Source organism: Galleria mellonella, unplaced genomic scaffold (genome assembly GCF_026898425.1).
Source record: "Galleria mellonella isolate WM207_F2 unplaced genomic scaffold, CSIRO_AGI_GalMel_v1 utg1432, whole genome shotgun sequence".
Classification (NCBI taxonomy): domain Eukaryota; kingdom Metazoa; phylum Arthropoda; class Insecta; order Lepidoptera; family Pyralidae; genus Galleria; species Galleria mellonella.
In genome coordinates this window covers 346891-359993 of record NW_026441998.1, presented here as the reverse complement: position 1 = coordinate 359993, position 13103 = coordinate 346891, and the positions used below count along the sequence as shown (strand labels likewise).

Here is a 13103-nt window from a genome sequence, read left to right as displayed (position 1 = left end):
CCCTATGTACCAATATACAAATATATGACTATTTAATAATAATTTAGAGAGCTAGGATAATAAAATCTATAATAAGGATAATAGTATTGCGTTTCCCTGTACTTATATGCGTATGGGTTTCTTTTGAAATGAGGTCGTGTTGCAAATCTTCGACGTGCCTTTTGTCTTTTACTGAATATTGGAATAGGTACGAAACCGGCTGCTGTTTCCATTATTTCATCTGGGTTATTAACTAGTGTATTGCTATAAATATCACCATTTAGCGCAATGTCATTATCGATTAACATGGGAGATGGCGACGTGACCTCGTCGACTGAGCTATCAATACTTTCGATTATAATCTGCGTATTAGAATCTCTGTATTCGCCATTTTCATCATTAACATTTGTTACAAAATCCGTACCCACTGCGTCGTTCTTTTGTTCTGGTTCAACATTGTTTAACAATCCTTCGCTGTGTTTTGTTTCTGTTGCTTTTCTTTCTGACAAAGGTTCCTTGTTATCGACCGAAAGTTTTTGTTTTGAAATAGGATCTGCAATGGCACTGACTACACAAACCACCAACAGAATAATCACTTGCATCTTCATATTTACTGAAATAACAATATGACTTGTTTATCGCGCAACCAATAAAGCAATGTAGGATGCCATAGGCTACGTACATATATAATACTAAAAATGTAGGTCAAAGAAAGGTATCCTCAATAAAATAAATTGTTGAATAAATATTGACAATTTGGTCTTAAAGCGATGTGTGAATTACACGTTATTGTTCAATCTAAAAATGGGACTGGAAATTTGGAATGCCTCTTATCATTCTTAAAACATACTTCTATGAATAAAAAGTTACAATCCATTCATAAAAAAAAATCTAATTGTAAAATCTGCTTATGATAAAGTTTACATTAATTTGCAGATAAAAGAACGTGTGAAATACAAATAGAACTACTAAATGCAAACACTCACCGCGTATGCGATTTTTATCTTTTGTCGTCGTGTACAGGGTGGATTAGTTCTTCTTTGTGCTAAATACGCTTTCCTTTCAGCTTGAGCTTGTCGGCGTCTCTCTTTTAATCTCCTCATAGCAAAACGAGGTAAAAATGGGTTTTGCGACTCCGCAGTCTCCATCATCTCACCTTGATCTGGTATTACCCCACTATTTTCTACTGGTTTCGTTTGACTTTGAAGTACAAAAAATAAAAGCAATAAAAGGATTCCAAATAATTTATAAATTTGAGCCATTATTAGACTTAATCCCCGAGCGTCAAGTACAGATGGCTATTGAACCGTTGTGTTTAATCACTGAATGTGTTTCGTCCATATTTATAGGGCCTGAATCGTCTGTATGACACACATTGGATGCATCTGTTTGCAAAACGGTGGTGTTTTCGGAAGTGTAACGGGTCATAACTCATACATTGGTCGCTTCCAATTAACACCTCTGTTCGTATTCATAGCCCGAACTTATAGTTCTAAACGTACTACCAAATTTATTTTTATATTCACCATTCTTAAAATTTTCTTACTAAAAATGGAAAACTCTTTAGCCATAAGTCAAAGAAAAGAAAAAGGTTTTCAGTTCAGTAGGATAGGCATTAAGATATAATAAAAACATTAAACAAAAATTAGACTGAAATTTTTACCTCCTGGTTAATCGACTGAACTTTATGCACACCAATATCTCTCAACTATCCGGTCAGAGTGAAATTCCATTGAATTTAGTATTTCTTCCGTAATTTAAAAACATAGGTAAAATGAGTGATAAAAGGTAGTTTCCCTAATTTCTGTGGTTGATCATTTTGTAACTTAGCTAAATAGCGACATCTTGTTCATACTCTATATCGACGCTTAATACATTTTTCTTTCCAAAATCGATATATTTTGTAAAATATTCTTTCATTGAGTTTCTTATAACTTTATTTTTAAAACTTAACACTTAACAAACACGAATAATTTTATAAACTTTCACATTTATAATATTAGGAGGATTCAAATTATAATAGTTGGAGATCACACTTCAATCCCCATTACAAGTATATACTTATATGGAAACGTCCTTTGAACTGTAATCCTAACGTTTATCGTTTGATAATAAAGTAATTCTAAATATTTACTCGATAGCAAATTTTATGTTATCTATACTTGATACTGAGTCAGAGTGCAAAGGTGAAATCGATTACGATGTGTTAAAAATTGAGAAACAGGTACTTGAATTAGACAAATCAATAACATAATAACGTGTTAAAAGCATCCTGTCTTTACAAACTTTCATGCATTACCCACCTAATCCCTTAGACGTAGATACAAGGTTCTTCATTGGAATTAACCTATAGATAAAGTGGAGAAGGGATTGTTTTGGATAAGGATTTGCAACCCCATTGCTAACAATAAACCATATCAGGTCGACCTCCTCGCGGTTTCCCCTCGAAACCATCGTGATTGATTTATTGTTAAATTTGTCACGATGGGCTAATTGACCTGCTTCATCTTCACCTGTCATCACTCACTGGTGCCCCGCCAATGAGTGATGACGCCATTTCATTATCATTTTATTATTACACCATTCTAAAAGTGAATTATTTCATTTAATTTTCTTCTTACGCAATAAAATAAAATTCCAAAATCAACGCGTACGCTCTAAGTTTATAGCGGTAAGATTAACAATTACACTCTGACTATGAATAAGACTGCATGCGTTTCAAAGATTTCCGTAGGTACTTTACAAAGAGACTACAGATGATTCACATTCGCAACATCAACAGCTATAAAGCTAATAAACTGGAATGTTATTGTACATAAAAATCCTTAAATTCCTCGAATTGCAATAAAACCCACAAGCTGTTTATAGAACAAATGACAAATCATTATACTAAAATTAGGTACTATAGAGTAATTACGACGGTCAAGTTATATGATTATAAGCATATTTTTTTAATAAAATTTGTATGGTAACCCTACCTGCGCTATTGGTTTACGTGACCTGGTATGATACCCCATTAACTCTATATCCCTGAGTTAATGGGGACTGACGGTCAAGTTATATGATTATAAGCATATTTTTTTAATAAAATTTGTATGGTAACCCTACCTGCGCTATTGGTTTACGTGACCTGGTATAATACCCTATTAACTCTATATCCCTGAGTTAATGGGGACTGGGGGAAAGGAATTGTTAGTAATGAGATCTAACAACCCCAATATTAGTAATATACTTTATCAGGTCATCCTCCACTAAAAACTGTCGTAACTAAAGTCAAACGAGCTAAATAGCTTGAAAAATAAGTTTTGGCGATCGAGATTGTTGTATTAGAGAATTATCACTTACGCAGGATGATGACCACGTTGTACCTTTCCGACCACTTGAGCAGCTTTTTTAGAACTGTGAGCGTACACTATCATTTTGCTTATTGTAGTGTTCTTCAATTGTGATTTTTTTTTAAAAAGGTAAGGTAGGTAAAGGGCCTGTGCCTTTGTGCCTTTCACCTGGGTATCGCGACAAAAGACGATAAGCACCAAGCTTCAGGTCTTGTTTAAAATAAGTTGTTTTATAATACGCGACAGAGTCCTAACGGGAATCTTCATTTCTCGCGATAAGATTTTTTGCTTCCTAATGGGGTTTCAACGAATTCTGGCTTTAACAGCATTAATTAACTGAGTATTATATTTTACTGATAGGGCCTCATCTAAAGAATTTGCCACAAGCCCCAAATGGTATCTATAGTTACGCCACTGTAGTTGACTGTGAAGTTGACAATTTTCATTAAAATGTTTAAGAGTATTATCAACACATTCATTAAAAATAACAGCTAAATGTGGAGCAACAATATCAATAATTTTATTTATAGCTTTAATTGATATACTCCAATGAACTTCCGTATTCTTCAATTGAAATTGTTTAAAGGTTTTTATTATCTTTTGTGGGCATACATATTTGAATTTAAACATAACTTTACAAAGAATTTTCTATAAAAAAAGACTTGACTAATTGTGGAGAATAATCAAGTTTAAATGTACTTATAGTTGGTACTTAAAGAAATTTTTAAAACCTTACTATCAACTACATCTATTGTGGAAGTTTATATTAAAGGAAAATTTATTGTTAGGTATAGGGAGTATAATTTATAGAACAAATAACGCAAACAAAGCTGCGGATCACAGCTATATATACCTATACAAATATTTTAAAGAGGAAAGATTTGATTGTGTGTTTGTAATGGATATACTAAAAAATTACTCAACCGATTTTAATAATTCTTTCACTTATGGAAATCTATATTATCAGCGAGTAACATGCAGTGCTCCTTTAAGTTCGAAACTTAATCTCGGGCATCGCCGAATTTAAATTAAAACGTGGGTGAAGACAACATAAATAATTATCATAAACCTGTATAACAGATTGTGTTCTGAAAAACTCTTCAATATGATGCCTACAGCCACCTTTCATCATCGTACCACTCGCCATCGGCAGGAACTCCGTCCTCGCACCTTAGAACCAGAATGGTCATGCACAGTGCGGTTTCAAAGCAGCTTCCTCCCTTGAAATTCAGGTTGTGGAATAATCTTTCTGCTGAGGCTTTCCCTAGAGAACATTGGGTTCTTAAAAAGGATGTATTAGGTTTTCTTAAGAATAGGTAACGCGCGCATGACATCACCGGTGTTACAGGCGTTCTTAGACTACGGTAATTCTATTTACCATCGGACAGGCCATATGTTTGTTTGCCCCCTAGGTAATATAAAAAACCTAAGTACTTTATATTTCAAGCAACATCACCATCATCATGCTCCTACTCTTATATTACAAAAGGTTTTTTTTTACCTTTTTTTAACGAATGAAAATGGAATAGTAACTTCGCTTACGCTATCAAAACAATCTCTCCACGAATCGTTGAATCAATCATGATTAACAAAAAGACTTGCTTTCTTCCGCACTTATCATCTCTCACTGGTGCCCTGCCAGCATACCATATACTGATAGCGCAAGTGAACCTAATGACCGAGGTCATTCGAATTTATTGAAATTTACAATAAGACAATGTTTTTAGTATCGGCTAGATATTATTATGTATTCAACAATCGTACTATGAAACACAATATTCACAATGTAAACTTTGATTTTAAAACTAATATATTCTAGGTTTTTCTTTTTTTTTTTAATTTATTTAAGGACAACCAACAAAGCGTGCATTTTTATCAATTTAAAATACCTCAAACAGGCTATGCCTCAAAGTTAAAAACCAAATTACAACTTACTTTTTTACAGCCAGTTTACTGTAAAAACAAAACAAGTTTTTGTTTGATATGCGTATAACCGTATGTGCAACACATAATACGCTATTATAAATATGTATGTAACATATTTGCCATTAATATTTTTTTATACCACTGAGATGCCAAACAAGCATACGGCCCACCTGATGGTAAGCGGTTACCATAGCCTATGAACGCCTGCAATATCAGTAGTATTACGCGCGCGTTGCCGACCCTGAAGAAAGCTGAAAAACCCCATGCTGGAGTCTGTTAGGGAAACCTCGACAGGGAACTCATTCCATAACCTGAATGTTCGTGGGAGAAAACATTTTTGAAACCGCGTTTTTGCGCGCGCGAAAACCGCGAAGGTGAATTCCCCGTTGATGGCAAGCCGTACGATGGTAGAAAGTGGCCGTGGGCATCATATTGAACAATTCCTCTGAGCATAATCCGTTGTACAGGCGATAGAACACGCAGAGTGCTGCAAAATGTCTCCTAAGACTTAAGGGTTCGATACTGCTTGTAAGCTAGGGATCATAAATAATTCCCATAGCTTGTCCTTGCAGTGAGTCGAAAGGTTCAAGTTGGTGTCTAGGTGCTCCCGCCCATAAGTAACAGCAATACTCCATGTGGAGCAGGATGTCTTGTAGAGCATTGATCGAAGCATTACTTCACGCTCCGGCGTGCTTCGATTCACTTTATCTTCGAGGTGGTCACAGAACTATATATATACACATTTAAATATTTAGCCTTAATCTAGCCTTTTCTCAAAGGTTGACTGGGAGAAAATACTTTATATGTAGCATTAAGTCCGCCTTTTGTGCCAAAAATTTTCAACCGTTTAAAAAAGGTGGCGGTTCTAAATTTGGTTATACTTTTTTATGTTTGTTACCTCCTTAGGTTATTTTATAACTTCGTCATTTATAATCTGATTTGGAAACTTTTGTGTGAAATCTTAAATTATTTTGATATTATTTTCGAAAAAGTTAAGCTCGAAAAAGAATTTTAATATCGATAGATAGATCAAAAGTAGAAGGTTTTCAATTCGGTAGCAATTTTATATGTTTGTTACCTCATAATCCTGTCAGATATAAATCGATTTGATTTTTTTTATCTGAAAGGATAAGAGATAACAAAACAGATTACATATTAATCACATACAAATTTTATCAAAATCGATTCAATAGTTTAATTTTGAAATAAAAAGAACAGGTTTTACTACAATTGAAGTAAATTTTTTTTTTGTGAAACACAATCTTAATTTACGTTATAGATAGAAATTAACAATTTGTTAGCAATATACCCTATTAGGCAGATCTCCACGCGGTTCCTCCTGGAAAGCATCATAATTGTTTTGTTGAATTTGTTACGATGGACCACCCGACCTGCTTCATCCCTCCCTGATACCACGCCAGTGTACTCGTATATAAATAGCGCAGGCGAAATAAACATTCTATTGTCATCCATTAAAAAAAAATTAAAGGGCGCCAGAGCTAAGGTCGACCCTTTAGTATTAGTGACACCAGCGACATGCCTAGTTTTTATATATTATGCTTACCTAATTTAAAGTAGGCACTCGCAGCGTCTCTCATTACATGCGTCTTAAGTTATTTTCATATTTCGATCAAGTTACCTTTTACCTAATGTAGGGACCCTTTCGTTACTCTTTCGAGCTATTGCGTAATATTTTCAATCTTAATTATGACGCAATAATCCCCACGTGTAATCAAATAATATAGGTAGTGTGGGTACTATTTATTCAATGAAATATAAACATATAACATAGTATAATGAATTAATCGAGTCTAATTAATTTTACACAATTTGACCTCTCTATGTTACAACATGTCAACGAATGATTTAGCATTCAAATATATCGTGTCACTAAGCTCTGATCGAATCACGTTATCTGCGTAATAAAATAATTATTACTGTTTACCTAAAACTACTAAACGTATCTGATATAAAATTGTTTATTATGTAATAAATTAGTTATAAGGTATACGAATGCCTAAAATAACAAAAACTGTACTATATACACGTAGAGTAGAATAAATAAAAGATAACTACATAAAATAAATTATTCTCGAATCAATTAAAAATATATTCTATTCTAAAAAATACACATGTTTATGTGTATTTTTAATATTAATAAAATTAGCATGAGGCCAAATCAAAATCGTCAAAAAAAGTTTTCAAAATCCAACAAGAACATTGATAATTCTTTATTTATTCAAATTTTTCTATTTAATACAATTGAAGTAGATATATATTATAATATATCATCATCTCAGTTATTATCCGTCCACAGCTGAACATAGGCCTCCTCCATAGACTGCCATAAGGAACGGTCCTGAGCCACTTGCATCCTGACTTCCTGTAATGCAATTGAGGTCGTCATTACATCTAGGGGTGGTCGTCCTACACTGCGTTTGTACGTAGTCGCCACTCAAAAACATTTCTTCCCCATCAGTTGTCGGTTCTTCGAGCTATGTGACCAGCCCATTGCCACTTTAAGTTACTTACCCTTCGGGCTATGTCGATAACTTTAGTTCTTTTGCGCATATCCTCATTTCGGATTCTGTCACGCAAAAAAACTCAGCATAGCATAACCCTCTTCATAGCGCGGGGAAAGGAATTGTTAGTAACAGGATCTAATTGACTCGTTGTTAGCAATTCACCCTGTCAGGTCGACTTCCACGCGATTCCTCCTAGAAACCATCGTGGTTAATCGTAGTAGAATTCGTCACGATGGGCTAACTGACTTTCTTCGTCATCTATCATCTATCACTGGTGCCTCGCCAGCGTGTACCGATAGCACAAGTGGGGTTACCTATCCATTATCACCCGTTAATAAAAAAAGCCCTCGCCATAGCTCACTAAGTAATTTGAAGCTATTCCATACGGGCATCGTTTAGGACCATGTTTATCAAAATAAATAACTTTGAATTAGAATTATATACCAGGATGGTAGCTAATATATATTATATGAACTGTTCAATAAATACGTAATTATTGAAAGTTTCTCTATCACACAATAACAAGTTCATGTAAAACGAAATCGACAGAACGACACTTATACTGTGACGAACTTACACTCGGTTTATTCTGGATAGTCCATTAAAAATATTAGAAACTTATCTATATAAATTTTTGAATGAAAAATGCAAGTGTTGGAATCAATATTGATATAGGTAGCTACTGAAAAGTAGTCCATCATTAATAATGAACCTAATTATTGCAAAATTTGGTCTCAGGTCCAATATTTTGTTGTTCTGAATTGCGTATTAATAAAATACTATGTGAAGTTACAATCTATATGTTGATGACGAGCTCTTGTAGACTATCCATTATACAAATTACTGCAAAGTGGTCTACACCTTAATGAAAATTTCGTACTGCTACGTAAAACGAAACATGGACTGGTTCTCTATTTATTCTTAATATATAGTTAATATTAAACATTATTAAGCCAGATTTAAATGAATGTGAAATAAAGGAAACTAAAAGTCTATTATTTAATCAAATCTACTTTACTCGTATATAACAAACTATTAATAAACAAACGAATTCGAAAATAACCTATTTTCAAAGGCTTTTTGATAAACTAGTTATATCCCGCGACTTTTCCGCGTTAATAATTATATAAGGTATTCTATGTACGATATATGTAATATATTCTATGTAAATTATGATATATGTATATAAGTCACGATATAACTTATCCGTGTACTAAATCTCATTTAAATCCGTTCAGTAGTTTTTGCGTAAAACATTAACAGACATTCATCCATAAATTCATTCTCACAAACTTTCTTATCAACTGACCGAGGAGCTAGTTGTTATTGCGTTATACCATATTTTAGCAGACTTGTCAACCCACCCCGCTGAGGATGAGATATTCTTTAAATATTCTTATAAAATGTAGACCAATTTTGTTAATTTTATATTTTTTAAATCTATACAGTTCACTATTGTAATAGTCTTATATTAATTTTGTCACGATTTTATATATTCTTTATTGCAGTTAAACAATATATGCGACGATTAGTTTAACAACTTGTTAGCAAGGGAGGACTTATCTCTGAAAGAAATCTCTTCCAGCCAACCCAATGTAGTTAGAGAGAAAATTATTTAATTTGGATAATCCAGTGCAGAAAAGGTACCAGGTAAAGGTTTTATTTGTTGTTGTAGTATTTTTTCATCAAAGATCAAAATCTTGATAAAGAATCCAATCTCTAAAAACCACCCCAAAACGCTACAAAATCCGACATAATCACTCGTAAAGCAAACATTCGTAAAGCTTTTTCGAGACCCCTTTTATCTCCTCTACCAGAGTCAAGTACCTGACATACATGGTAGAAAAAATATTATCCGACTTTAACAAGGTAGGTAGGTGCATTTGACATTCCTCAACTTGTTTCAATAATTACCTAGGACTCATGTATCAGATCAATTCTTGCGGAATACTACTTACTAATTTCGTGTAACTTTTACTAATATGCATTGCGATGCTGTTGGCTAATATGCAAAATTGCAAGCTTATCCGCACATCGCCGCGTCGTATTTTTTTTATTGGATAAAAATGGAATGATAACCCCGCCTATGCTAACGGGATACGCTGGCGGGGCACCAGTGAAGGGTGATCGATGAGGATGAAAACAGGCCAGTTAACCTATCATGATGAATTCATCAGGAATTAATCATAACAATTTCCAGAGGGAACCGCATGGAGGTCGACCTGGTTGGGTTTATTGCTAGCAATGGGATTCTTAGTCTCCATTACTAACAATCCCTTTCCCCCCCGCCGCGTCGAATTGCGCGTCTATCGCGACAGTTCAAGGTCCGCAGCCCATTGATCGCCAGTGACGTCAGACTCCATACGTAGAGTGGTAGAGCATATCTAGCGTTCGGCTGAATCGCGAACGCGCGGTCGTAAACCGCAGTTGCTTCCCTTCGGCCGTCTGTAGTCGCCGCGGCGATTGTAACAACCCTCCTATCGATCTGTTTCATTCACAATGTTTTGGCAATTCACAATGAATCAGTACATCCCGGTTATTAGTATTTGATAGGAACAGACTTTTTAGTTTTATTTCCAAAACACAGCCCAGTAGTTAAAATTTGGACTCAGTGAAAGTTGAGGTTGTTTAGAAATCTCTTTATATAGATATAAATTTTATTAAATATTGATTAATACAACATGAAGGATAAAAAAGGAAGGTAAGTTGCCATATTTTTTTTACTTTGTAAATACATATAAAAAAAATACGTAAATAAATTAAATACCTGTCCTGCCAGTTTAGTTATTGATGTTTTTGAACACATATTTACAATTATAATTTTTAGGTCATTTCTAGAAAAGAAAATTACTTTTATTGACTATTTTTATATGAATTTAAATTTAAATTAAACATAGTTTTTTTTTTATTTAAAAATTAATTATTATCTATTACTTTTTATTTTATTGTACGTACGTACCAACTTGTTCGACCATAGTCAATAGTTATATATTATTATTTTACGTAGAGTGTTTATACTGAGTTTTATATATACTTATTGTGATACCTAAGTATAAAACACGTTTTTTATTTGTATCTTGACAACCACATCATCTGTCCATCTATTATTGCCTCATATGTATATGGAGTATGTACGAGACTCGTATATGGAGAACCCTCTACTGTATCTTACCACTACTTATCTGTAGTGAAATTGAATAGAAATATATTTAAAAAAAATCTTAAATAGGATATTTTTTATGATTTAAGTTTATTTTAGTCATATTTTTCTGTTAATGTCTATACTTCGAAATGGTGCAACGGCGTAATTGCTTTTTAGAGATGAACAATATTTATCGACATAAACGAAATATCGATATCAAAGAGCAAAATATAGATACTTTCATATCGATACAGTTGTCTTCAAAATATCGCAATTTTATTGTTAGGAAAATATCGATGTTTAAAAATATAATAATAAAAATAAAATCATTTATTAAGCTACAAAACAACAATATGAATAACAACTTTATACATTAAAATAATAATTATATTGTGGCAGCTGGAATATATATATATATATATATATAGCTTAAGATAATAATAAATTACTGATATTAAGTTAAACTAACAATATTAATATAAATACAATACAATATTTAAATAATATCGCTCATTCCTATTTCATTTAAAATTTCTATGATATACGCATGGTATACGCTGGCAGGGCACCAGTGGGAGATGATAGTTAACGATGAATGCAGGTCAGTTAGCTCATCGTGATGAATTCCACTAGAGTTATCCACGGTGATTTCCAGGGGGAACCGCGTGAAGGTCAACCTGGTAGAGTATTTATGGGCCTATTTATAATACTTATAGGCCTATTCGACGCTAAATAACAACAAGAAACAAGGGTGTACTACAAAAACTTATTTGACATTTATTTATGAACATCCGGCCATCAGGATACTTACATATTATTATACTTGTAGCTAACTTAGGTAGGGTGTATTGCTAGCAATGAGTCAGTTACACCCAATTACTAACAATCCCTTTACCTCCAGTTAATAATATTAGGAAGGTAGACATCTATGATAAATAAGTTTTACATAAAATTCACGGTACTCGGTAATTAATATAGAAAATATGACATTTAAAATCAAATTTACACAAAAAAATATCACTTTGAACATTAATTAGCGACAAGATAAATTTATTTAGTATTTATATAAATGTTAATATACCTACTTAGTGCAGAGAGAAATAGATGTGTGTATATATGTAAAGATAGATACTCGAGTGACACTAGATTTCTCTGTCTACCACGTATGAAACTTGACTTGAAGACAAATATTTCTATTATTTGATAAATAAATACTCTTTATTGTTTCCTCTATAAAATTACAATAGTAAACTTATTATAAATAAAAACAATTACAAGAAAATATTGTTTGACTCACACACATTTATTTTTGTTATTGTCTATATGAAAACATAATATTGTCCAATCTATTCACTAGATTGGTTTGCGCGATTATACCAAATATTACCTACTGTTATACCACAAGCCGCAATAATATGTTATCAGAAAATTAGGCACTTATACGCATAACACATGTTATATTGTTTCATGGTGACCAACGCGATTTTGTTGTCCGATATCTGTACTGGATATTTTTTTTAACAATGCGCGTAGTCATATTTGTACGATACAGTTTTATTCATGGAAACTATTACACTCAATGCATTAATAATTATAATTAGAGACAATGTAACCAAAGGTGAGCTTTCTTATCCCAAAAGCAATGGTCTCTTCCAATCAATCCCATCCTTAAAAATTATCTAAAATACGCCGATGGTTTTCGACATAATTACTGTATAAAAACTACTATTTGAAATTTAAGCTACGTCAGTTAGGCTATATGGCACCTAACTACAGAGGAAATGATCATTATGTTCAGTTTGGCACTGCCCTTATATCGACGAAACTTTCAATTTCAATATAATTAATCTATGTAACCATCTAGAAGTATCAACTATTACTATTACACACATTACTAACTATTGATAAATTATGCCTCTGTCAAAATCGTAATCGGTACTTTAAATTATAATATTTTTAGATTCAGTGAACTAAGTGCCTAGATTTTATATAAGCAGTTTTTTATTCGGAGTGACGCAAGCATGTATCTAACTTAAATTTTTTTACATAAGTACATCAATTTCGACATTTATTCCGTATTTTAAGTATTGATATTCTCATCATACTGTATAATTACTTACTAAACTACTTTGTAAAAAATTCTAACGTCATTATTGAATCGAATAGATATTCAAGTAGGTGACTTAAGAGAGGTAC

General features: G+C 32.9%; 2 protein-coding genes across 2 annotated transcripts in view; one reads left to right on the top strand and one right to left on the bottom strand.

Moving 5' to 3' along the window:
- Positions 1 to 21: 21 nt before the first annotated feature.
- On the bottom strand, positions 22 to 1299 carry LOC113520537 (uncharacterized). The gene is made up of 2 exons (XM_026905897.3): positions 966 to 1299; positions 22 to 592 (listed from the first exon to the last, which is right to left on the bottom strand). Exon 2 carries the CDS (start codon positions 585 to 587, stop codon positions 33 to 35), a length of 555 nt encoding a protein of 184 aa, XP_026761698.2. The 5' UTR covers positions 588 to 592; positions 966 to 1299; the 3' UTR covers positions 22 to 32.
- Positions 1300 to 10160: 8861 nt separating this feature from the next.
- Positions 10161 to 13103, top strand: part of LOC113520659 (facilitated trehalose transporter Tret1-like) — a 45431-nt gene continuing 42488 nt past the window's right edge. Inside the window, 1 exon segment of the mRNA XM_052891691.1 lies at positions 10161 to 10466. Coding sequence (XP_052747651.1) covers positions 10447 to 10466 — 20 coding nt within the window. The 5' untranslated portion in view covers positions 10161 to 10446.

Bases quoted from the DNA above. Each gene is read 5' to 3' on its own strand.
- LOC113520537 (XM_026905897.3), bottom strand. From the start codon at position 587: ATGAAGATGCAAGTGATTATTCTGTTGGTGGTTTGTGTAGTCAGTGCC.